This window comes from Callospermophilus lateralis, chromosome X, assembly GCF_048772815.1.
Source record: "Callospermophilus lateralis isolate mCalLat2 chromosome X, mCalLat2.hap1, whole genome shotgun sequence".
Taxonomy (NCBI): Eukaryota; Metazoa; Chordata; class Mammalia; order Rodentia; family Sciuridae; genus Callospermophilus; species Callospermophilus lateralis.
The window spans coordinates 10,411,264-10,439,242 of NC_135325.1; the positions used below are offsets into that span (position 1 = coordinate 10,411,264).

The 27,979-nt window shown below is 36.9% G+C and overlaps 1 protein-coding gene across 2 annotated transcripts in view; it reads left to right on the top strand.

The window, feature by feature from the left end:
* Phex (phosphate regulating endopeptidase X-linked) overlaps nucleotides 1-27,979 on the top strand; it is a 185,634-nt gene that overhangs the window by 19,141 nt on the left and 138,514 nt on the right. For both annotated transcript variants that reach the window (XM_077107194.1, XM_077107195.1), the window contains exons 4-6: nucleotides 17,614-17,700; nucleotides 18,718-18,944; nucleotides 26,515-26,583. In XM_077107194.1, the coding sequence (XP_076963309.1) occupies nucleotides 17,614-17,700; nucleotides 18,718-18,944; nucleotides 26,515-26,583 (383 nt within the window). The remainder of the gene's footprint in view (nucleotides 1-17,613; nucleotides 17,701-18,717; nucleotides 18,945-26,514; nucleotides 26,584-27,979) is intronic.

Below are 27,979 nucleotides of genomic sequence, written 5' to 3' on the forward strand. Positions count from 1 at the left end.
TGTATGCTAGGCAAGCATTCTACCACTGAGCCACAACCCCAGCCCAAATTTTATTTATTCTTTTAAGTTATATATACAGTAGGATGTATTTTGACATATCATACATACATGAGGTATAACTTCCCATTCTTGTGATTGAACATGATGTGGGTTCCACTGGTGGTGTATTCATATATCAACATAGGAAAGTTATGTTTAATTCAACTGTCAAATACTGATTTTGAATATATTGAAATGCACAACATTTAGATTTTACTGATTTGTGAACTCAATATTATTTACTGAGCATTTTCTTTTTTCTTGACACCAATTGCTTTCAATTATAAGTAACAGAAACCCCAACTCAAACTGGCTTAAGAAAAAGGAAATATGCTGGCTCATGTAAACAAAAACTCTAGTAATTATGTGGACTTTGTGTAAGGGTTGATCAAGCAGCTGAACCATATCATTAAGGATTACATTTCTTTTTCCACGTACTCTGATGTATACTGTGTCATGCTTCTTTATAGGTCTGTTTGATCATGTGATCATTGCTAATGGCAACCAGAATTTACATTTCTTCATTCGTATATAGTCACAGGTATTGTGTTAGACCCAGAGAATATAGAAGTATGGAGATTAATAAAGCTTCCAAGATTATCCTCATGGAAACAACAATCTGTACATCACAAAGTACTCCAGTAGGCACTGTAATAAAGTCTCTAGAGTTGTACTGCTCAATACAGTAGCCTCTAGCCACATATGGCTTCTGAGTACTTGAAAGGTGGCTAGCAGTAAATGAAATGTACTGTAAATATAAAATATACAGTAAATTTCCCAGACATTAAAAAAATTAATCTTTCTCAATAAGTAGGTGAGTTCATGTTGAAATGATAATATTTTAAAATATACTGGGATAAAATATATTATTAAACATTATATAACTTGTTTCTTTTTACTTATTTAAATGTAGCTACAAGAAAATTAAAAATTACACATGTGGTTTGGATAATATTTATACCATAGAGTGCTGCTCTGGAGTGCTGCCTAGACCATTAGAAAGGTGAGCTATCTGGGAACAAACTCAATTGGATTTTAGTGCTAGAGAAGGGTCAGCTAACATATATTAGAAACAGTCCCTTACCCCATCTCCAGTCCCTCGGTTTTTGTGTCCTTTGTGGCACTTATGAGCATCTGAAGTCATCTCATTTGTATGCTTGTTTACTTGTTCTTGTCACCTATGCCCACCCCAACCCTGCAGATGGTAAACTCCATAAGAACTAGACTGTGTCCATTTTGGACACAGTACCAAGCATAGAGCCTGGAACATAGGACATGGTCAGTAAATACTTGTTATACATAGGAGAAAAGGATGCTCCCTGTGTGTGTGGCTGGGTGCAGTGCTGGGGTGGCTGGCTGAGTGAGGAGGAGTGCCTTTTTTTTCTTTTTTCCCCCCTCTTCCTATGCCTGGTGCCCCATATGCAGTCCCAGAAGCATCCTGAGATGAAGCTGGAGCTGGCCAGTCACGGGAGGGGAAGAGGAATGGCCTGTCATTCCCCATTTATGTTCTTGGCTTCAGGAAGGCAGGACTGGGATATGGGCAACGAGATAGGCCTTTACTCTTCCAGAACTTCCTGGTTGTATGATCTTGAACAAGTTACAGATGAGAAAAATAAGAACTTAGAGGATGTAACTCAAGTTTAGGCTCTGAAAAAAAAATTGAGATTCTGTCACTTATCAGCTGTGACCGTGGGCAAGCCACTTCTCTTTGAGTCTGTTTCTTATCTGGCAATATTGTTAGACAAATTCAGTGAGATGAGTATAATGTCTTTTGCACAGGATTCAATAAATGGGATCTATTACAATTAATTTCATAAGAATTAAATCAACATTTTCAAAGTGCTTAACAGATAGATAGTGGATGCTTAAGAAATGTTAGCTCCCTAGCAAATAAAAATAACTGATACAAAACTTTAAAAGCACTATTGTAATCCTAGTGTTTTTTCCCCAAAGTTTCAATATACCTGTAAATGAGGAAGCTGATCCTGAAAAAGGCAAGCCTGGGGGTTGGTCTTCTGGTGCTATAACAGAATACCATTGACAGGATAATTTATAAATAATAGAGGTTTATTTGGAGGCTGGGAAGTCCGAGAGTACTAGCTTCTGGTGAGGGTCATAACATGGTGGTGGAAGGGCAAGCAACCATGAGGGGAGGGGGACAGAGGGAGAGAGAGAGGAGGAGGAGGAGGGGGAGGAAGGAGGAAGGAGAGAAGAAAGAAGAAGAAAAAGATGCAAACAACCAAGATAACTCAATCTCCAAATAATATATCAATTTGTGAGGGCAAAACCTTCATGGCCTAATCACCTGTTAATGGACCCCCTGTTAATGATATTACAGTGGCAATTAAATTTCAGCATGAGTCTTTGAGGAAAAATTCAAAGGTATTTGTTCATATTCCCAACTTTAATTGCCAGAACTTGGCCATGACCCTAAACTCTAGAAGGTTTTGATCTGACAACAGCACATTCATGGGGGGAGAGGGCATCATGTGACTTTAAAATCACTCCTATAGAAATTGAGAGAAGAAGAAAGGGGAATTGGTTACATGTTAGGCTGCTCTAGATCCTCTCTAGATGCCACTTAAAAAATTTCTATTAATTTCCCTTTCTTCTCTTTTTTCCCCTCATCCCTAAGGGATCTACAACTTGGGCCCACAGACCCCCAAGAACACTGTTGATAAAATTAGGGACTTGAATGAGGAAAAAGATGTACCTTTAGTTATGTTAATCTTTGACAGAACTTTAGCATTTTTATTAATCATGAACTTTGACAAAAAAACTCCAGTACTATTAGCAGTGCTTGTGACTTTGTTACCAATGGGACTTAAGGTTATTTTTCTAACCTATTACAGATGTTTCAGGTATTTTGAAATGTTATCTGCTTGCATCACTATTTCAAAATTATAGTAGTGGTTAGACCCAATGTTAGGTCTTGTCATTTAATGAGTTAATGAAGTACTGTGTGTATTATGAATCACACAGTACAAAAGAAAATGTTTTGTTAACTGTTTCTGAATACCTGGTTCCTTTGTAAAGCTATGTTTACAAAGCCACAAATCTTTGAACAGTCTACTGTCTAGACTCCTTGGGCAATGAGCACATTACCAGTAGTTAATATGTATTTCTAAGGATATTAGATGAAGCTGCAGGTTTGTGTTTGAAGGTTTGTGCCAATACCAACTGTTCTAAGTGTAGGCTTTGTGGGATTGCCTATGTCATGGAATAAACATATTTTCAGGTGAAATTACTAAGTGTTGCCACATGCCTATCATGAATGCAAGGAGTTAAAGGTCAATTCCCAACCAGAAATGATATAGCTTTTGCCATGGTGCAGTTAAAAATATTTGCAAACAGTACAAATTATTGAAAATAACATACTAAGTAGAGGATTTATTTACAAGTACAAACTACATGGTGTACAAAAAATCAGGCTTGTCTTCCAGTCTTGAAAGACATTGACTATTGGTTGAACTTTGAGGGGTAGAGTGTATCTGGGCTGGGAGGACTGTAAATATGGTGGTGCTGCGAATAAAGTTTTGAGGACAAGGCCCGATACATATGACTTGGCTTGTTGGAAGGAGGGAATGAACAGGCCTATTGGGGAAAAATGACAGATGTGAAATGAGTGGATGAAGAAGAAGTCCATTTGGAAGATTTTCTACTTGTGTCAGGGAATGCTGAGGTTTCTGAGAAGCTGAGCAGCATTTCAGCATGGGAATGTAGATGGAAAAAAGGAGTAGGAAAGCAGACGAGGGGGCATTTTTGTAGCATAAATATTGCAACACTTGATGAAAAGTTTCCTGTGAGTTAGCTTGAATGTTGTAGGAGGAAAGAAACATTTTACTTTAGAAGAGTGTTGACTAAATTTAGATTCTTTTGACTAAATATAAGTTCTAATGATACATGATATATGCATCCTGAGAAAGATGTGTACTCCCATAATGGTATTTCTCCACCTGCCCACACCCAGGTCCCATTTTACATGATTGGCATATACAAGTGTATTTTACTTTGCAGTTGTTCAGGAAGGTTGCATATTTTTGAAAAACCACTTCCTGACAGAGGATGACCATTTGGCAAGGAAAGAACAGTCTCTTGCATTGGTGGTGACAGTTTGGAGGCGTACCCACGTGAGCTTTGGTGGTTATGATTCCTAAAGGTCTTTCAAGTAGCCACATGTTCCTGCTGTTGCTTGCCAGAAGTTGGAATAATAATGGAACTAACGGGGTTGTGGCTCAGTGGAAAAGCGCTTGCCTAGCATGTGTGAGGCACTGGGTTTGATTCTCAACACCACATATAAATAAAATCCATCAATAACTAAAAGATATTAAAAAATAATGGAGCTAAGGATGTGGGATTTTTGAGAGAACTTCCAAGGGCATCCAGATTTTGTTGCAAAAGCAGATGATGCACATTTCCTTTGCCTTAGAGAAAAGGGTGAATCCTTATTTAAAACAAACAAACATGTTTTTAGTTGTAGATGGACAAAATACCTTTATTTAGTTTATTTAGTTTTTTTTTTTTTTTTTTAATGTGATGCTGGGGATCCAACCCAGTGCTTCATGCATGCTAGGGAAGCACTCTACCACTGAGCCACAACCCCAGCAATCCTTACTTTTTACCATCCCCCGAATTGGGCAAAATTAAGACACTGGGGAAAAAAGTTGGTTGTATGCTAACGTGCATGGCAGGACTGAGTTGAAAATTCATACTTATGTTTCCAAACTCCCAGATTAGATGGCTTTAGTTTTGTTCTTGTCATCAACCCTGAGATCTTTTCAACTGCAACTGAAGTTATGGGTGGGTCAGGCATTTTAGCAATGGGGCAGAATCCCCATTTCTCCCCTGACTTATTACTAATGGAGGATATGTCTGCTCATCACTATGAAGTGAGCCTTTAATAAATTAAACAAACTCTAAGAGTGCATCCCACAAAGAAGGGCCTAACAGAGCCAGGTATTTCATAGAGGTGACCTTATTTAATAATACTCTTGCTTTCCATTTGTTGAGCTCCTCTCTAAACTGAGCTTCTACCATGCCTCTAAGCTATACGATTTATTGTGTTTTGCAGATGAGGGAGACACCAAGCAGTACAATAACTTGTCCAAGATCACACAGCTAATAGGCAATGGAATCAGAATTAGAATTCAGGGCATTTGGCCCTTAGCACCTGGTGAAAGCCCTAAAATCTAAGAATGTGGTATTATCCCCATTTGACATTTGTGAAAACTGAGGTTAAGAGAAGCAAAGTAATTCATTCATATTCACATGGATAGTGGCCTATAAAGGTAACATTGTTCAAGAAATATAATTTGAGTCACAAATGGAAGTCATATGTTACTTTGTTTTCTAGTAGCCATATTAAAAAAGCAAAAATGAATCAGTTGAATTTATGCATTTTATTTAACACAATATATCTCAAATTGTCATTTCAACATGTAATCAGTATAAAAACTTATTCATGAGATATTTTTCATTCTTTCTTTCTTACCGAATCTTTGAAATCTGGTGCATATTTTATCCTGGTTCCACATCTCCATTTGGACCAGCTGTGTTCCAAGGGTTCAATAGCTGCACATGATTGCTGGCTTCTGTACTGGGCAAGGCAGTTCAAGAGCAGAAGTTCTTAACCATGTCTACATGGTGGAATCACCAGGGAGCTTAAAAACACAGATGCCTGGGGCTGACCTCAGATGTTCGGATGTAATTAGTCTGTAATTTCCATTTGTTGAGCCTGGGCTCTGGGATTTTTTAAAAAATATTTTGTTTTAGTTATAGTTGGACATAATACCTTTATTTTATTTTATTTTATTTTATTCTATGTGTTGCTGAGGATCGAACCCAGTACCCCACATGTGCTAGGTGAGTGCTCTACCACTGAGCCACAACCCCAGTCCTTTTTTTTAATTTTAATAGTTTTAGTTGTAGTTAAAGTGAACTCATCTCCTTCTTTTGTGGGTTTTTTTTTTTTTTTGTTGTTGTTGTTGTTTGTGGTGCTGGGGATTGAACCCAGGGCCTTGTGCATGCAAGACAAGCATCCTACCAAATGTGCTATATCCCCAGCAGGGGCTCTGGGATTTTTAACCACACTCCTTCCCTATCCCACAACCCACCAGATGATGCATAAATGAACCAAGTGGAGAAATGTAGCCATTGTCCATTGGAGAAGGTTCTGTGAGTTTTGTGAAACGAGAACCCTTAAAAACAACCAAGCTGGCAGCATGCTTTGCTAGTTGACATTAAAGAATGCCAAGCAATGCCCTAGCTAATTTATTAATTTCTCTCAATTTGCATTTACCGACATTTTGGCCAAGTCCCCAGAACAATCCAAGAAAAAAAAAGATTTTTTATTTCTTGTTCCTCTGATCTACACATTGGTCTGGATACACACCAATGAAAGTAAATTAAGACATAAATTTCTATTCTTTTAATTAAGGTTAAGGGTGTTGGTGTCAGTCTGGAACCTCTGAGCTATGGAGAAGAGGAACTTGGGGTTTGAAAGCTGCAGGCCTCTGCCAGAATGAAATAAGTCTTGTGGGGAATGCGTGGGAGGTGCTGGGTGAGGAAAGGAGGCAATTGTGGTTCCTGCTGAGGTCTGAAGACTGAATAGCCCACTGTGTCTCAGAATGTTCTTGAAGCTGCTCTTGCCAGCGACCTCACGCCCAGATCCGCACTCAGCCAAACTTGTATTTCTACCCCTGAGACCTGAATGTGAAACCCACTATTCAGGAATTAAAACATCTCACCCAGAGGTTCAGTTGTCCTTAAAATGCCTTTGGTGTCATTTGGAATGATTTTTTATATTGGCGTCTTTTATTTAAATCCAAATACAGCTTCAATATTCCTGGCATATTTATTATTTCCCTGAGTGAAAATACTGAGTCTTCTGAGGTAGTAACTCTTTAGTTAGATGCAGTATTTTTGGTTATATTTATTTTACATAAATTTAAGCCAGAAAATACACAAACATTGTAGTCTTCCACAGCCTTAACAAAATTAATACCATATTTTATTGAATCAAATATATTGCCAGCTGTAGGATGCACATTATTTCACATATGCTAAGAATAAGCTATTATACAAGGCATTCTTTTTATGTATTTTATTTTTTAAGTTGTCAATGGATCTTTATTTTTATTTATTTGTATGCAATGTTGAGAATCGAACCCAGTACCTCACACATGCTAGGTGAGCGCTCTGCCACTGAGCTACAACCCCAGCCCTACAATGCATTCTTATCACATGGAATTTCTATTTTATGTTCATTGAAGGAGTTCTTTTAGCCATATGTAAATATTCATTTCTATTATATATTATTATTTTACATCCACTAAGAAGGAGAACACAAGTAAAGAAGATTGGTTTAGGTATTCCTAATACTTCTTTCCAGATTTTAAAAAATATTGAATCATCAGTGTTTTGGTTTTCCCACAAAATGTTGTCCTCTTTCTCAAGAGCTGTGATTCAACATTTCTTGAAAAATCTTTTTCTTCCCCATTTGTCTCAGGGATTCCTCTCCAAGAGGGCCCTTTAGGAAACGCAATAAGTTATTATTTCATTGTCAGTGAAATCTTTCTGAAGACAAGGCAAATAGTCGATTTTTGCAAGAAGGTTTTTTATTGGTTCTTTTTAGTTATATATGATAGTAGATTCCATTTTGATGTGATTATACAAGTATGGAATATATCTTATTCTAATTAGGACCCCGTTCTTGTGGATGTACACTATTGTGAGATTCATTGTGGAAACTTATGTCAGATTAATTCTACTCTTCTTTCCTTTTCCTATTCCCTCTCCCTTCCCTTCATTACCCTTCGTCTAATCCACTGAACTTCTATGCCTCACCCTCCTTATTTTGAGTTAGCTTTTACATATTAGAGAAAGCTTCAACCTTTTTCTTTTTCTTTTTCTTTTTTTTTTTTTGGAGATTGACTTATTTCACTTAGCATGGTAGTCTCCAGATCCATCCACTTACTTGCAAGTGTCAAAAAGTCTTTGTCCTTTATGGCTGAGTAATATTCCATTGTGTATATAAACCACATTTTCTTTATCTATTCATCTGTTGAAGGGCACCTAGGTTGGCTGCACCTACGTTAGTTATTGTGAATTGTGCTGCTATAAACATTGATATGGCTGTGTCATTGTAGTATGCTGATTTTAAATCCTTTGGATATATACTGAGAAGTGGGCCATAGTTTACCCACTCTGTACCCAACTCATTTGAAGTGCTGACTCTAAGCATGGCTGTTATCAAGTTTGTGCCATAGGTAGGTAGTGGCAAATACATTGTCCCTGTGCCCTATGAAGGTTTTAAGATGGATTCCAACTTTAGAGAACTTAAGATGTGAAAAATGTTCATCTCAGAATTGATGAAATATGGTATATGCAATATATTTCATATAGTCCCCAAATGCTTGTCATCTCTACCATGCTTATGGACTTTAAACAATTTGACTGAGACTTACCTGATGCTCTCACCTCACATACTTTGGATTTAGTATAGGATGGCATAAAAGTAACACTCCCAACTTTCTTCTTCTATTCACTCCAGCCACAAAACTGCTTTTGTCCGGGTCATGTCAACCTTGAATATGCACATGAATCACCTGGGAATCTTGTTTACATGTAGGTCCTGATGCAATAGGTCTGAGAAGGGACTTGAGGGACTGCAGGTTTAAAAAGGTTGCAGTCTGCTAGTCTGGAGGTTTACTCTGCTAACTTCAGGTTTAGAAAGGTTGCAGTCTGCTAGTCTGGAGAATGCATTTTGAGTAGCTGAGCTTTTGTACATCTAAGGACACAGTATGTTGTGGAAGAAATTCATTACCTTTCTGAGGTGCAGATATTTTAATTTTTTCTTCCATCATATCATTTTGATGAAAACCTATGTGTTGCAAATGTCATTGTATTAGAGGAATAGAAAAATTTCTTAGGATGAAAAAAAAGAAAAGAATAATTTTCGTCTTGTAATATACGAAAGGAATTTCTTCTCCTTAATTTGTTTTCTGAAAGATTTGTTCCTTTCATTTTTCTTTGCTTTCCTCCTCAAAAAACTTGGGAAACTTGAATTTACTAGGAAATCTGCTTGTAATTGCAGATTAATAACCTACTCATTAATACCACATTAGTTCATTGTGATTAATAGTATCTATGTGAATGCTTAATGAATTAGTAATGATGGACTATTTGCTTTAAAGTGTCAAGAGAACATTGTAAAAAGGCACTACCCGTAACAGGAAAATTAATTATATGCTGGTTGGATAATAGCTTGTCACAAATAAGATACGTTTGTTTGGAAAATCTCATTGGTGTTGATATTTGCACAGTGGGGAGTACTTTTAAAAGATTCATGGACTTTTTAACTTATAAAATGAGAAGGGAATTTTATATTCATGAGCAGTTATGATAGGTGTGGGATCTGATATTTGTGAAACATGTGCAAATCTACTCACAAGTTTTCTTGCTAAACAGAGACTTCCTATAGTGGCTGTTTAGATTAAGTTCCAAATTGAACTGCTTTTGATCCCTGCTGCTCTATTCTGAATTCAAAACTTCACTTCCCCAAGACCCAAGCATTTCTTTTTTTTTTATTTTTTAGATGTTAATGAACCTTTATTTTATTTATTTCTTTTTATGTGGTTCTGAGAATTGAACCCCATGCCTCACACATGCTAGGCAAGTGCTCTATCACTGACCCAAGTGCTCTACCACAACCCCAGCCCCCCGCCTCCGAGCATTTCTTGATACTAATTTTATTCCTTTAGAGAATCATTTGTTTCTACCATCGTTCTTCAGTCTAACTCTGTGACATCGGCAACCATCCGTATTTATTTCTGTCTTTGCCCTACATCTGAGGAAGTGAAGGTCAAGGAAATGATGTGACTTGCCCAAACCAATCCAGCCATATAATTTGTCCCCCACAGATTATGGGTCTACTATTCAGATGTCTCCAATTTTAACCCAGGCGGAAAGAGCTACAGGAGCCAAGGCCCTGTCCACCTGGTGCCTTTGAGGAAACCCAAGAAGCCCAGTGTGATTGGAGCTCCTAGTTGGAAGGGAAGAAGGTCAAAACACAAAACTGAAGAGCAGGGCAGTAGTCACAGCACACAGGTCTTGTAGGCTGTGTAAAGATTTTAAACTCTATCCTAGGGCAATGGGAAGCCATTTGTAAATGTCATGTCAAGGGACATGATGAGTGATGCATTTTGCCAGAGCATGCTGGCTGCCTGTGGAGAATGGCTTGGAGGTGGTAGTTGATGTATTGCAGACCAGTTCAACAGGCCCCATCATGCCCATCTGTTTTCTGCCTTGGCATCCAAACATAGGTAGAGTTTGTCTTTCTTGTGGCAAAAAACTTCAAAGCATTATTAATTATCCTTTTCTCTGTTTTCTCCTTAGGTCAGAAGGAAGGGTCATTGTCTCTTTTCTGTTGCTCCTTGTTTCTCTGAACTTAGGAAATTCATGTACATCTAGTCATAGAGCAGAGTCTGTCAGGCAAGCCATGGCTGTAGCTGATGGTCATGGTAGTTAGCTCTTGTCCTCCCAGCCCTTTGCCCCTTTGGGTTTACTGTCTGCCACAGGTTCTATTGCTTCCTTTCTTTGAGGGGAGAGGATTCTGGGTAGAAAAGCAAAGAGCCTCACCCCTAATCCCCTACTGTCAGAAACCTAATTCTAGAGGGACAATCTCCCTTGACCACACAATGTGGTTTGAACAGCCAAGAATAGAACCCCTCCATCTCTCACCTCCTCATAGAAGGTGGGAGTGAAAACAGGGGTTAGTTGGGAAGTGGCTTTTTAAACCTATGTTTACAGTGTTTTGATGCTGTTTTCATAGATGAGGGAGGAATGAAGAAGTCTGGAGCTCAGATTTTTTAGGATTTCAGGGATGCAATGTTTATCCCATTCTTCCTCCTTTTAGGGTGTGGCATAAGCTGGAATTGAAAATAGATTCCCTGTGTTATTTTTTCTTTTTCACTTTGAAAGTCTTCCTGGCATAGTGCAGACTCCCCTGCCTCCTTGAACTAGATAATCAACCCTTACCTTGTACCCCTATTGCATTTCCCTTTTAAGAAAGTAACTTTTAAAAACGGAGTTGGCAGAACTGAGGAAGTCACTTAGACCCAAATGGGACAATGCAAGGAAAGTGTCTCCAAAATAAAATGAAGTATTTTGAGACCTCGATAAAGAATGTTGATACTAATTTAAATGGAGCTATAGGGTGAGGAAATGAACAAAGAAAGCCCAAAAGCTCCTTACTTGATTTGGGGTGGGGTAGGCTTAGTGGAAGAGGGAAGTTAGGCTAGTACTATTTCTTGAAATTCTAGCCAATCAATAAAAGACTGGTGAATGCTGATGGTTTCAAGTAGTGGTTCTCAAAGTGTGTTCCCTGGACCTGCAGCATTAGTGTTACCTGGGAATTTATTAGAAATGCAAAATCCAAGGCCCTACCCCAAATCGACTGAATCAGACACTGTGCAGGAAAGACCCAGCCATCTAGGCTTTAACAAACTCTCCTAATGATTCTGATGCCTAAAAGTTTGGAAACCATTGACTTAGACTAGAATATAATGTGAAGTAAAGCCTTGTGAACCAACTAACTTTGAAGCTAAAGCTCCAACCTTACCAAGCTTCCCACCTCTGACTAGATGCCTCAGGAGTCTGTCTCTGGTCATAGGATGACAAGGTAAAGAGGATAGATGGCTTGGTACAAAGTCATTCCATTGCTACAAAAACAAGACTTGAATAATCAGGGAGGGCCTTCCTTTTTCCAGTTAGGGTTGAGGGATCTATTGGGAAATTCCATGAGGAATTCCTCCCTCTGGTTTAGATACTGGGGACCTTCTTCTTTCACAGGAAAGGAATTTTTACTGGGTATCTGAGGGTTAAATGAGCAGGAGTCAGAGATCTGGGTACAGATCCAGGTTCTAACTCTTACCAGCTGAGTTTCCTTGGATAAGTTTTTGCAGTTTTGCTTTTACCTTTAGAGGGGGATTAACAATATGCACCTCTTAGAATTATAAGGGGAGGTTAAGTGAGGTCATGTACAATGTGCCTGGCACAGAGCAAATGTTTAATATATGAATGTCATCATGATTGGGTCCTTGGATGTATCAGGATTGCTCAGGAAAAACCATTGCAAGGAGTATAAACCAGATGTGGCTTTTGCCTTGTAATGTTAAGATGGTTGAAATAGGAGGCAAGAAGAAAAGATAACTCGAATTTTTACTACAGGACAAAAACTAAAGATGGATTTTAATTACTTAAATTTAGGCATAGGCTTTATATTGAAATATCTCTTACAATACAGATTATCTAAACAGGAAAGCTATTTTTCTGAGTTAAAATATCATATTAGAAGATTAATTGTAATGCTGTGCTATCAAAGAGCATTGCTAAAATTTAAAGTATAACCTTGATAAGTGTAATCCTTATAAATTAATTCACTTATAAGTGAACATAATAAAAGAGTTACTTACCATTAGAGTTTTGTAGTATCTGGCAGTTTTATAAAATTGATTTTATTATGGACAAGAGGTCTTCTGTGTTAAAAGGAGGATATTTTTGTGTTATTTGGTAACCCATGATTTAGATTGATGAGTTAGAGGTTTTTAATTCCTTGAATATCATCCCTGCCCTCTTTCTTAAGCTGAGGCTAACCAATAATTATCATTTATAAGATGAGCATAAAAAATGGACATAGAAAATAATTCTGACAGTTTCTCTCCCTGTAGTTAGGTGGGAGTTTTCTAGAAGAATGAGAAATATCAGCTCTTATTGTCTTTTCAGTATGTCAAACAGACTCAGTTAATCCCATGCTTGACTGGCTGTGGGCTGAGAACTGTAAAGCTGAGTGTCACACAATTTGTGGAAAAATATGAGGGTTATGGGATTCACAGACCATGACTTAGTTAACTTGAATTTTATTTTTTAATGGGAATAACAACGGGCTTTGCAAGCTGATTTAGAGTCTCCAGATTTAACTGCATAAGGGTTTAATACCCATGCAGTGTGAGTTAGAAAAATGAAAATTTTTAGTACGGTAAATAAACCCTGGAGCCTGGAAACCAAATTGAAGTCTGCAGCCTAGAAAATCAACAAAGACTAAAAATAGTAAGATTAGAGGTGACATTCAACCATGGACCATCCAAAGGTGGTTTTTAAGTACCACCAAAGGAGAAAGCAGGCCATGCTATGATAAGCTTTCAAAAATATATAGGTCTAGAGAACATTCTGTTCATTATATAGGTATGGAAGCTTAAAATATAGATTTTGTTTTCTAAAGTTTTGATTTCCCATGTTCTTTCTTTCACAAGAATTAAGAGGGTACTCCCTTTAATTTCCAAAGGAGAAGAGTTGGCATAATTTATATGGGATTGAGAATTTACTTTGCTGATATTGATATGAAGGTTAAATGCAGTTGCTGTTTTCATTCAGCAAAAACTGAGCAAACAGCTCTAGCATTCACTGGTCTCTTAGCAAACAGCCAGAGGATTCCCTTCAGAGCAGTAAAGAAATATTGCAGGACCAGGAGAAAGAACACAAAAGAGGAAGCTTTGTAAGACTTTCTGTGTGATCAAGCTACCTCATTCACATTATTAGCATAACCCCAAGTTTCTTGGTAGAATTTTGCTCATATCCTAAAACTTTGTACATGTGGAATTTAAAAAAAATAAAAATAGTCAGGCATGTCCTACATATTGCAGAAACATCAAATGACTGACCTGTGCTGCATGCTCATGACTATTACTGAACTCATCACAAACTAGGACACTAATAAAGTCCTCAGGAATCTGAGACTTCCTTTGGAATTTTCTTTCAATCTTCTAGAGTGCTCAATAAATGCCCTGTTTCAGTAGGAAGATTGATTTGAAGGAGTAGGACTGATGATTTTCTCTTGACTGCTGGGGGTAAAGGAAGTAGAATGCCAAGTATCCCCCAACCTCAGTAGAGAAGAGCAGGGCATTGGGAATGAGTGATTCAAATGAGACAATTGGTAAAATTAAACTTGGGTATTTTAAGAACTGGTGTTCATAAAAACAGATGAAGTCTTAGATATCATTGCATGAGGCAGAGATTGGAATGTGAAAAAAGGAAGTTATAATGTTAGCATGTTAAGGATAATATTGATTGTAAGATGAAATATTTAAGTAGTCAGTCTGGCTTCTCATAGTTTCTTTTCAGTTGGGTGAAAAATTCTGTCTCTGACTTTCCTTGTCAGGAATTCATCTTAGTAAACATTTACTGTATACCAGCCATGCCAAGCTCTAGGCCCTGGTTCTTTAAAGAGGAATGTGACCCAGCCTCTGCTCAAAGATATACTCTGTTGAATAGAGAGTAGCCATTGTTAATGCCAGTTTTTTTACATCAGAATATTTTTATGATATTATTTGATATGTAATGATGAAAAATATATTTTTTGTTAAAATTCTTACATGCTGGGCTGTGTTTGTGGCTCAGTGGCAGAGTGCTTGCGTTGCACATGTGAGACACTGGGTTTGATCCTCAGCACCACATAAAAACAAATAATAAAAAATAAACAAAATAAAGATATTGTGTTCATGTATAACTAAAATTTTTTTTTAAAAAAAATTTTCACATGCTTCATTCCCCATGAGGACAGGTGTGTTTTACAAAGGCAGGGCTGTTTATATTATGTGCAAAAAGAAATACCAGATAGACTGTAGATCTAAAATGAAAACTATCTTCATGACTTTGGGATGAGCAAAGATTTTTAAAATAAGACAAAATATAGTAACTATGAGGGCAAAAAATGGACAAGTTGAACTACATTAAAAGAAAAAATGTCAGTCCCTCACAAGATACCATAAGAAAATTAGTTCTAATAGAATGGGAAAAGGTTTCACAATACAAATGTCCTTCTGTACACAGAGTGGCAGCACCTTGAGCTCATGTAAGCTCTTTGGCCACCAATATCCTGAGTAGGAAGGAGTAAAAAGAGACATAGTTGAGGAGGAAATACTAGAAACAAGCTTGATTACTTTCTAATTTTGTGTGTCATTAACTTGGCCCATAATCCTGTCTAAACCACCACTTATTTTAAGATGAAGTCTTCCTGTGCATTAAATCTTTAAAATCCTCACCAAAACCCGTAGGTACATTCTACTATATAAATTTACATATGAAGAAATCTAGGCTTAGGGAGATAAAAGACCTTACTCATTTTCCAGCTGTAACTGGAACTCAAGTCTATATGATTAGAAAGCCAATCCTCTTGGCATGTCAATTATGCTGCCTTATATTTTTGAGACAAATTTTATTTGATAGAGCATAATGAGGAAAAGAAAAATAATATATGTGATATTCAAATTTGATGTTCAGAAGGACTTCTTCAATCATTCCTTTTCTGTTGTAATATGGTAAGGACTCGGGGAGGGATGTTGAGAGATCCTCCATGAAACAACACAGGCTAGGTTGGAAATTCCCTTATATGGGTGACCCATGAGCCCTTCTCAACACTTTAGGGACTTTTTAATTACTCAAGTAATTGCCTGTGATAGGCAGGCTTTGTTTTCTGCTTATTAAACAACTCTCCAGGCTAGATTTTATTCCTCTTACCACTTAATTCATATTCAGAGATATATAAAATAAATGCTGCCAACTGATTGCCACAGCACTGTCTGCATATCAATGTTCCCCTGCCTGTTTGGATACAGAGAGAAAGAAAGGAGAAGGGAAGGAAAGGAGTATTACAAGGAAACTGTGATGGCTGGATCCGTTTTAAAAGCCAAATTCTGTTATGGAAACCAGAATTTTGTCATGCATTAATTATTAGTATTTGTGCATGGTTAGGATTTGGGGATTGCCCTGCTTAGCTTATGTGTGTCCTCTTTTTCTCTTCTTGTGACACATGGCATGCCTTGAGAGCATACTCAGGTAAATATTTAATAATTTTAGTTCTTTTTTTTTCCTGTGATTTGATTTTGGTCCCTAGCACACTCATGTTTGTAGACTATGGAATGTTTATACCATCAGAAAATGATTGCAACCCTAAATGAAATTTGGACCACTTATTTCTTTTTTTAATATTTATTTTTTAGTTGTAGGTGGACTCAATGTCTTTATTTCATTTTTATGTGGTGCTGAGGATTGAACCCAGTGCCTCATGTGTGCTAGGAAAGCGCTCTACCACTGAGCCACAACCCCAGCCCCTTGGACCACTTATTTCTGAATGTGTCTTCACAATAGTCTAATGAGGGTAATGTTTGTGTAAGCAATATGGTGGAAAGGCACATGATCTGATTTGAATGGGAATATATGTGGATATGATTTTAGGGCTTTTTGTTTTCTTAAAAAAAGTCCTTTCTTTATCTTTGGGGCTGGTTATGCACTTTTATTGCTATGACGATACATGAGAAAGGAACACCAAATAAGCTTAAATAATTGAAAATGCCCACATCTAACCTAACTTAATTTATCTTGCTGGAATCTATTTAGTTATGTGGACTTGTTTTACATACAGGTGCTTATTAAAAAACTGAACAGAGATGTAGTTTGAAGTTCTAGTTTAGAAATAGATACCTCTTCAGGGAATATGTAATTATTTATTAATATGATTAGGATTGTACATTGTGTTTTGAAGCTATTCAGAGAACTGTAGGGACATCTGTTGTACTGTGATTTTGGAGGCTGTTAGGTTGTTTCCCCAAATGCCTTGACAACAGCAGTTCGACATAGTTGGAATAGGCAGTGCCACAGTGCTTCAGTCTCCATCAGGATTTTTCAGCTTGGTGTCATGTTGAAAAATTGATACTATCAAGTAAGTTTGAGGTGCTCTTTATTTTGCAAAGGTTTGTTTTCATTGAGTTCTGGCTTTCCTCTTTCCTTATTAATGCAACAGTGACAACTGTCATTTCCCAGATTCATGTAACAGTATTATTAGTGATCTTATAAATAGAAAATCATTTTCCAGGTGGGCTTGGCAGCCATTTTATACACATGGCCTCATTTAAATGGCCAAGACTTTGCATGCGTAAATAGGCAAGTTTTCAGGCAATTTGGGTAAGCTTGCCAATCTTGCCTCTCCATTTCCTGTCTAAATAACTTCTTCCATGTCCACAGCATGTTTATGCAACACTGAATAAAACTTCTAATGGGAAATTTCTTCCAGGTGACCTCCCTGAGAGGCTGAACTGTGAAGAAATCTTAAGAAATCTGACCCTGATGAAATTGCCTCCGTTGAGACTATTACTTGGTACAGAAACAAGAGACCAAATTCAGTTATTTTTGGTTCTTGAATAAATGAATTATGTTTCCTTTTGTGTAGTGGCAGAAGAAATTAACCCCTGCAGAAGGTCCAGTCTCAGTTGGAAATTGAACTTTTGGTTTCTTTTGAGTTAGGGCAGCCTGGGAGAAGAAAATGTTAAATTGTTTTTATTTGAACCTCAAGCAATTTGGAATCAGTTTTTCTGTCTGTATGTCTTTTATAGATCTATATTTTTCAGAGTTGTCTGTATGTACATTTAATTTTCTGGAGACTAGGACTGTTATTGTCTAATGACCTCCAACTTGGCACCTTGTGTGGGTGGATACTAATGAATCCTCTCTTAACCTTCCCAGCACTGTTGGAGAAATCAATCAGTAGAAGGCGTGACTCTGAGGCCGTACAGAAAGCCAAAATCCTTTATTCATCCTGTATGAATGAGAGTGAGTAATAAAATAAATAAAACATTTACCACCCTTATCCTTTAGAATTATATTAAAGTTTAAAGATATTGTTTACGGAAAAAGAACAAAAATTCTATTAATGTTTCAAGGTATCATTTGAGGAAAGGAGCAATTTTCAGACTGGATTTTGACTAGTCTTTCTTAGTTAATCTCTGTGGCTGGCTTGATGGAAAATCATCTTATTTTGATGACTTGGATTATTTGAGCATCAGTTACTCTATGAAAAACTTGGGCAAGGCAGTAGGGCAAACCCCATAAAAACCAGAATCCAGAAGCCAGGCTGGTTCTGGTCTGAGAAAGAGGCTCTAAGAAAGTATATTTGGAAGAATTGGTATATTTCATAGGGCATGTTGGGACCTAGAGAAATCCAGATTCCCAGGTGTGACAGACTTCTTTGTGAGTTTAACCAGCATCACTGTTGGGTGCCTCAAACCTGTCTCTCAATATCTTGGATATGAGTAGATTGGAAGACATGCTACCCATTTTACCGGATCTGCTTTCTCAAGGCTGTTGTAGGAAGGAGCCAGTGCATCTAGAAAATATGTTAACTGATCTAGGATCTGGGGTATCATTTGGCAAACTGGGAGAAGGCAGAAAAGTCAAGGATCTGGAGCATTAGTTCACTTTATTGCAGAGTGATTGGTTTTATTGATCAGTTTCCTTTAAAACTAGGATTGTGCATTAGTACCACCAAGTACTATAAGTCTAACCAGGATCAATGTAGCAAACCCATATTCTATTGTAGAGAATATCCAACAGATTAATCCATTAACTTTCTGGAGTAATACCATATTTAGACAGTCACATTAAAGTGTGAGTTAGAGTTCTGTATCTGGGTTAATCTCAATCCAGTATACCTCTCTTTTTCTCTCCCTAACAACTGAATTTTCAAGTTGGGGCCTTATGGACACTTTTTCTTGAGAAGATATATTTGCATTCTAGTTTGGTAATCCAGTTTGCAGTTCTAACTCTCCCTTAATATCTGATCCCTTTCAGAAGCCATCGAAAAAGCAGATGCCAAGCCACTGCTCCACATTCTGCGGCATTCACCTTTCCGCTGGCCTGTACTTGAAGCTAATATCGGTCCTGAAGGAGTTTGGTCGGAGAGAAAATTCAGTCTTCTGCAAACACTTGCAACATTTCGTGGTCAATACAGCAATTCTGTGTTCATCCGTTTGTATGTGTCCCCTGATGACAAGGCATCTAATGAACACATTTTGAAGGTATAGCCAGGAAGGATTCTTTTTTCCCTCCAAGATTAGCTTTTTAGGCTTCCTTCCTAGGGAAAGAAATTCATGCCGCCTTAGTGAAATGATGAAGTAAAAATTCTGTCGAACATTAGAATGTAGATTTGCAGAATGTAGATAATTAGATCTATATTAGATCCCACAAGATTTTCAGAATATAAATCTTTAGCAGACAACTTTTGTCAACTTTTCAGGAAGCCTGTGAGTTTAAGTGTTCTGTGATCTGACCCTAAAGATATCTGCTCCAGATATCTGAGTGGGGCTTCTAAATTCCAGTGGGAAGAGGGTTGTCGGTCTCCTGCTGTCATGAAAGACTTTCTGAATTCTGTCCTTTCTCTCACTTCTTCATTCCCCTGACATAGAACACATGCTATGATTCCTTGTTCCCCCTTTTCCTAATGTTTCATGCCTACATACCTACTTTCCCATTGTCTAGTTCAATTTGAACCTCTCCTCCTTCCTTTCAAAAGATCAAGCAGAACTTGTTCTAAGTACCTGATCACATTTTTTTTTTGGTTGGAAAAGTGAGCATCTCTTCCATAAGGGAGTGGGCCAGGTGGACAGGCCCTAAGGTACATCATATTGATAAAATCAGGAGGCTGTCAGAAAAGTAGCAACAACAGAAGATTCAACAATGAAAGAGTTTTGTAAAAATTCAAGTAATATTTTCAAATTGTTTTGTGCTTTGATCTTGTTGGGTTTTTAACTTTTACTTCCACAGTTACTTTGGCTAATAATGATGATGTTATTGAACCACTGATTTCACCCCCGAATTCTGTCATTTGTCAAACCAGAAAATATTAATGGTATGTTAATATTCAAATCATAGAAGTATAAATCCATTAGAGTATATTATCATCATCCAATATAATTCAGCTTTCCAAAGTTCAAATCCTGGAGTCTAGAGTTAGATCAGAGTGGACTTCTTTTTTTTTTTCTGTAAAGGGACAGAGAGTACATATTTTAGGTTTTTCCCGCCATCTATACTCTGTCATAACTACATATCTCTGCCATTGTACCTGCTGTGTGGAGGGCTAGCCCAAAGCCTATAGCTTTCTGACCTCCATTTTAGACACTGAGTTTCAATACAAATCTTTGGTCATTGAAAGGATTCCAAATCTACTCAGAAGGAAGTTTTTAGTTCCAGAAAGAGCTGTGTTTCTATGTTGGGTGATGGAATGATAGCATAGTATTGAGGTATCTTCTAATGCCATCAGGATAAGATGTGCTACATAAGATACAATGATAGTGGTGATCCAAGTGACCTTTGTCCGTTATAGGTTGCTCAGTTTTTAAAACTATGTTTTAAGACTATCATCCTTAATTACACAATATGATATTTCTCCAAATACATTCAGCAGTATTATGAAGTGAACCAGAGTATGTCATTGAAACTTAAGTTGATACGCTCTGTTGATTAACAGAAGATGTTGAATAACGCATAGATAAATCATTGCAAATGGTAACTGTTTTCTTTTCAGTGATATCTAGATCTAATCAAATAACTGAATTAATTTCTTTAAAGACTTATTATGGAAAGTAATATGCACAGAAATAAAAAGAAAAGAAAAACATACTCCCATGTACCTATCAACCCAGCTTCAATACCCTCACCTTTCTGCTATTCTTTTCTAAGCCTCTTCTTTTGCGGGGAGAGGGAATGGAACATTTTATAGAAAATTCAAAATATAACATCATTGCATTATAAATACTTCAGTACTGATCTAATGGAAAAGACTCTTATCACAACCACAAAAGTGATCATAATTTTATACTTTGATATCTAATACACAGATAATTGTCAATCTTCCTGATTGTCTCAAGCATGTCCATTTTGTTTCATTTTATTTTATTTTTCAGTGCTGGGGATGAAACCCAGGACCTCAAAGATGCTATAGCACATGCTTTACCACTGGGCTACATCCCTAGCCCTCACAAATGTCCTTTAAAAAAACCCAAATCAAAACCATTTGGTCTTTGATTTGGGTTCCAAATAAGAATCATATGATTGATATGTCTATTTTAATCTGTAGCAGTTCCCCTCATTTTTTTAAAACCATGTGTATTTGTTTAAGAAATAGATAATTTGACCTATAGACCTTTCCACATTCTGGATTCCACTGATTTCAGGGTAACCAAATAACTGATAAAACTAAGTTCTTGTTTTTAAGAGAATCACAGCTTAAGAATTCAGGAGAAATAATGGAATTAGAAAGTTACCATTAAAAAAAAAAAAAAACCTGGGCTGAGGTCATGGCTCAGTGATAAATCAAAGCACTTTCCTAACATGTATGAGGCACTGGGTTTGATTCTCAGCACCACATAAAAATAAATAAAGGTCCATCAACAACTAATAAAAAAAAAAACTTGATGATGGGCTGGAGTTGTGACTCAGTGGTAGAGTGCTCCCTTAGCATGTGTGAGGCACTGGGTTCAATCCTCAGCACTATATAAAAATAAATAAATAAAGTTTAAAAAAGACCTGATGAAAGAATAGATCCAGATAACTATCACCAATAGCTGCTAAAACCATTAGGTGACAGTTTGGGACATTCATGACAGATCAGACTGATATCACCTGAACCCAAATATCATTGTTAAACATAGGACAACCAGATATTATGTTCTCCTTGATACCAGTATGAAGTGCACCCCATCTCCAATGATGTGCCAAGTGAAAGAAAAAAAAAAAGAACTTGAATCAAGCCTCTTGTTTCAGTACTAGCTTACAGAAAATATGGGGAATTGAGGAACATGTTAACAGCTTGCCTTGCATACTTAATATTCAATTACATGGATCCTAGAAACACTAAACTGTCAGTAATAGATACTTCCCAAATGTAAGGAGGCACTTGTGTACTTATTATTACTGCTCTTCTTTGCCAATATGGCCGCTTGTTCCAAACTGAAGTATTTGAGCATTGCTTGGCATTTGAACACAGCACACATTTGCTTTAGTTCTGTCTCTGTGCCATTTTATATTAGTGAATATTCACCCAACTGAATTAACCACCTTCCCCTAAACAAAATGGATCTATAATCTTCCTAACCATGATACAGTTACAGAAAGTGCAAACTTGTGTCTAGAGATGATAGAGGAAGCTTTATTCTGAGATGTGAATGAAACCCAATTAATCTGACCACAAAGTCAATGTATTTGTGGCTGCCAAAATTGTAGAATTTGTGTGTTGCTTTTTATTAGTTTTAAAAGTGGCTAAAACTATAAAAAACAAAATTTCATTAAATGAACATTTGGAGCCACTGAACCCCTTTTAGGTTTTGTGGAACATTGAAGACCATGGGTATGTGGAATAGTAAGCTTTGGTAGTGAGGAGATTTAGGGTCTCAGTTCACTTTGCGATTTATTCACTAAATATCCTTGTACAAATTGCTTCACCTTTCTGAGTCTCCCTTTCCCAAAGTGTAAAGAAGGCTAAATTAGAATTTACTTTGCACTGTTGCTATGAGTTTAAATGACTTGAAGTTTTCAACTTTCCACCATAGATATTAGTCCACAAGAGACTCTCATGACAAAAGGTTCCCTTCTCTTGAAACATGACCCATGACCATTAAAGGATTCTTCTGAATTTGTGTACTTGACATGCCTGTCAGGTCTCAAATCTGGTTGTGCAATTTCAACCTAATCTGATCATGAAGCTTTCTACCACAACTTTTGGCTGGAAAACTGAACCTCAGTCTAGGCACTCCTCACCACCTCATAGTTGCTCCATTTCTTAACTTTCTTCTAGGACATGGGGATACCCTTCAGTCATTGATGATCTGAGAAGAAATTTACTCTGGAACCCAAATAGCCCCTTTAGATGAGCTTCTCTGATTCTGTGGTCCTGGGCCTCTTTTCCCTCTTAGATACTGCTATGTTCTAGGGGACACCAACGGGTTCCTTCTGCTCCCAAGAACCACTGACTTCTTTTTCAGCTTGACAGAATCTCCTTCTGCTCTAGAGGAAATCTCTCGCACTTCTAACTCTCCTCCCTCAGTGCGCTTAGGCTTATTTTTTTCATCCAGTTCCATTTTCCCCACTGTTCTTAGCTTCTCTATTATCACAAACCCACAGGGATAAGAAAAATGTCTCCTGCTGTGCAGGAATATCACCATAAGTGTCTTGTTAGGTGAGCATATGGTATCTCTCAATGAAGAAAAAAAACACTGCTTTCAATGGGCAGATATTTTCCCATCCCAAGGATGTACAGTTTGGCCCATACAATGACCCTTGGCAAAGCTCCCCTGTGACAAGATGACACAGAATTTGCTACAGGCTTAAATGGGAGAAAAAACCCCACAAAACTATAAGATACATCAGAATTGAGTGCCCTGAAACATTATTTTGCTACATGTGTTTGGGTTTAATTCATGCCAGGAGATAGCAAGAATAAGGATTCAAGGGACAATAGAAGATTTAAAAACTTCTATGTTTTTAAATCTATGTGTGATCCCAAAAGAGTATTTGGAAGGCCAGGGTTGCTCTAGTATAAAACAACAAATTAAATTCATTCTTACTCAGTGGCTTGCATTTTCTTTTTGGCTTAGGAAAATTCATGATGGGAAGGAGAGAGACTGTTGGAAATGAGATTTTTTTAATCTCTTTGTCTTTTTCTGCATCATAATTTGTTAGATGTTTTTTGCATTATTACTCTGTCTCCTAACACAAAGTTTATTATTATTTGAGGAAATTTGTATTTTCAGCGCAATGTATCAGCTTTATTTTCTGCTTGCAATATTCAGATTAGTCATCAATATAAAGATTTTAAAAGCCTCAAATAATATACTGTCCTGATGTTGGCTTCTTGAGAATGTCTTTTGCCTGAAGAATTTGTTTCTAATGAGATTTAGTTGACTGATCTTATTCAATCTGTTGGTGTATTTAAAATGACCCCTAGAACCCCTAATAATCTAAGGGTTTATAAAAGATCTGGTAGCCTCACTTAAATTATCTAAACTTTTTAAATAAGTGGGTTTATCTTCATTTCATGAGAGGAAACTTTGGCTTTCTTGATATTATCTACAGTTTCTTTTCCTGTGAGACTGAAGCTCACAAGAGTTTCCAAGTGGTCCAAATTTAATTGAAGGCCAAAGCATCTTAATCAAAATATTTTGTTTCATGATCCTGTCTTACTTAATTTTTGGAAGAAACAGTGGTATTTTGGGAATTGCAGCAGGAAGAAGCCAGACTGGCTTGTGACTTTGTTGTTTCAGGCCAATTAGAGAAGGTCGAAAAAAATAATTTGAGGATTTTAGCAATACACAGACAAAATGGATATTTTGAAAGCATCTGTTCCCCCAAGAAACAACCCAATAGCAATATTTTTCCTTGAATTTTCCATGACATCACTAATTCTTAGCTTGGCCTTTGTAAAATTTGTTTCTTGTGAAGGAGGTTTTTATGGAAAATTATAATCTTATTCAGACTTCATGTATTCAAAAGAGAGTAAAATATTTGAGATTATAGTAAGAGAAGAAACTAGAGGGAGATGGATCAGAACAATTTAAAGTTACATAAAATAATGATATGGTCATGTAGGATTTAGTTTTTATTCAGATAATTTTTGAGTCAAATTATTTAGGTTTTGTATCTTATTAATTCAGCTTAACTTTTTAATGTGCAAATCAGATTTAAATATGGACAGTTTATTGTGGTTAGGATCCATTTTAGTTAGTCTTTAGTCAATTGCTGATATTCAAGGAAAAACAAGCCATAGGATTTAGAGAAGTGTCTGGAAGCTTTTTTAAAAATTAAGTTTATATACAATTAAATCTAGTTTTGTGATGTATATGTATGTAAATTTTGATCAATGCATAGAATCTTGTAACTACCACCCACAATCAACAAATAGAGTGATCTCATCACCCATCCAAATTACTTACTGTTGTCCCTTTGTAGTCAATTCCTTTCCCCAACTTGAAATCCTGGTGACTTCCATTCTGTTCTCTGCTCCTATAGTTTTGCTCTTTTCTTTTAGAATGTACGTCAAATGTACCCATGTTTTTGCATATATCAGCAGTCCATTCCTTGTTATTGCTGGGTAGTATTTCATTATGTATCATAGTTAATCATTCACAGGTTGAAAGATATTTGGTTTGTTTCCAATTTTTGATGGTTAAGAATACAATTACATAAAGAGTTTTTAATACTCTTAGGCAAATACCTAGGAGTGGGATTGGTGGGTTATATGTAAATGTATGTCTAACTTTATAAGAAACTCAAGCTGATTTCCACTCAAGCTGATTTCCTCTGAAGTTAGCTGGGCAAATTTGCATTCCCACTAGCAATGTATGAGTGATCTAGTTTTTTCCCATCCTCCCCAACACTCATCAGATATATTTTACATTTTAAAAGAGGCATGGTGGTATTTTATTGTGGGTTTAATTTACATTTTACTAATGACTAATGAGGTTGAGCATATTTTCATGTGCCTATTTTCCATCTGCATATCTTCCTTGGTGAAATATATTCAGATCTTTTGCCTACATTTAAATGGATTGTTCTCTTATTATTGAGTTTTGAGAAGCCTTTATATGTTATGAATACACATCATTTGACATACATATTATTTTAAAATATTTATCCATTCTCTGGCTTGTCTTTCACAGAGCAAAACTTTTTAATATTAATTTCTAATTTATTAACTTCTTTTATGTAATCATGATTTCATTCTTATGTCTTAAGATCACAAAAATTTCCCCTCTATTTTCTTCTAGAATTTTTATAGTTTAGGGTTTTACATTTAGATCCATGATGCATTTTCAGGTAATTTTTGTAGAAAGTATGAGGTATAGTTCCACTTTATTTTGCATAAAGATGTCCAGTTTTTATAGCATGTACTTTGAAAAGACTGTTCTTTCTTTTGACTGGATTTATGGTGCTATAAGTTTTATTTCAAGAGTTTATATTACAGTGTATCATAATAATTCTACTTATTTACTTGTCTGACTATTGGATTTTTATTATCTATCCTTAACGTTGCAGAGAGATTCTAAAATTTGCAAAGATTTCTCAAAATTATTATTTGATTCCTTTAGGAAAAAATTATTTTAGAGGTAGGGAAGTGGAAGGTCTGATTGGTCAACTCCATCCACATTGGCATTTGCAAATTACTGCAGTAATGAGGATAATAGATCTGATAACAGAAGACACTTACACTGAGCTGTGCCCAATCACATTACCTTGGGAAAGTCATATCAATTCTCTGGCTTTTGTTCCCTACCCCTGTCAAATAAGTGTGTGGGGTGGGGTAGATAATCTCTAAGATCTATTCTAATTCAAATTGCTTTGATGCTATTCAGTGTTGATAGAAACTCAAAAGGATTACAAACCATGAATCAGGGAAGCAGTGGCAGGTCTCAGATACTTAAGATCCGCCATTGCAAAGTGCCTATTTTCAAGTAGCTCTGAGTAAAATGAATTTTCTTTTGTAATGGTGACACAAGCTCAAAATATGGCTGCGGTGAGATGATCTCATGATTATTGGTAACATGATATATAGAATCTACAGTGCCAGCAGAATGCTTTCTTTTTTTGTTTTAACAGCTGGACCAAGCAACACTCTCCCTAGCTGTGAGGGAAGACTACCTGGATAACAGTACAGAAGCCAAATCAGTAAGTATTCAGCCTTGTAAAGCTATTGTCAGATTCATCATTTGGGTTCTAATATTCTTGCCTCTTCATCAGAAATAAGTAGTATTCTTATTCATTACCATTATTTTCCAACACAGGAGGCAAACACCTTTTATTCACGCAGATAAATTCCACCCCTGTCTTCTAGAAGCCTGGGTGCCAGGGTATACAAATTCCCCTGCTCAGTGCCCTCATGATCTTGCCAGGGAGACAGCACATGCCAATGACATAACCAAGAAACAAGTTTGCACTTATTCCTTAGAAGTGCACAGTATGCACTGTAGAAGTGAAGTGTGGGGACAGATACCTGGGAGACCAACAGTTCTCATATTGTACTAAGAATCACCTGAGAAACTTCTATTAGGTGTCAATTCCTAGAGAATCTGATTTAGTGGAGTTGGGGTGGAGTCTGGGAATCTGTAGTTTTAACAGGTGCCATAGATTAATAGAGGGTTATAAGAACAGAAAGTATCAATGAGGTTAGACTTCTTGTCCTATCTGGGAAACCTAATAGCTTCCTGGAGGTTGGAAAGAGCTGGTCCATTTCTGACTCTTTTAATTCATTTTGGAAACTTTATCAAACTTCTTAAAGAGCTTCAGACATTTATCTCTTGGATCTCTACTAGTACTAACCTCTGTCTGGAGAAGGCTATGGAGGGCAGGAAACTAGCCAAGACCCTAAGCAGCTTTCTGGCTGAAGACATTCATTAAAGAAGATTAGCAAATTGTCCTCTTACAAAATTGAATGCATATTTACCAACTTGTGAGCACCTCTGTTTCTGCTAGGTTCTCAGCAATGAGGCTTGAATTCATCTCTTCCTTCTATAAACAAGAAGTCAAATCCAAGTAATTCCACCTTCAAAATATCTCTTCTAGCTATTGGCCCTTCTTTTCTACCTGTATTGCCCTGGGTCTGATTCTTGTTTACCCTTATCTTGTCTACAGCATGCAATCTTTTAACTGGTCCCTCCTTACCTTCTTTCTACTGATTTCTTAGCACCACTGGATAAGCTCTGTTCTTATAGCATTGCTCCCACAGTGCCTTTGCTTTGAAAATAGGCTCTTTGAAGGAGTTCAAGGCCTCTTCATGGTTGATCCTAACCCACCTTTCCTTTCTGACTCATCTACTTTTGTTTTTCCCTCAACCAAAGCAACTTGTCCTCCTCACTGCTTCAAACAGGTCTTCCTCAAATTCTCCATCCCCAATCTTCCAGGTAAGAATCCTTCTCCAGTTCTTGAGTTTCCAAACATGAAACTTTAGTAAGAAGTTAATTTTGTCCTACTAATGTTATGGTTAGTAATGACATGTTTATCTTCCTCACTGGATCACACATTGAGAACCAGACTCAAGCATTATTAATTTTTCATCTGCATTTCC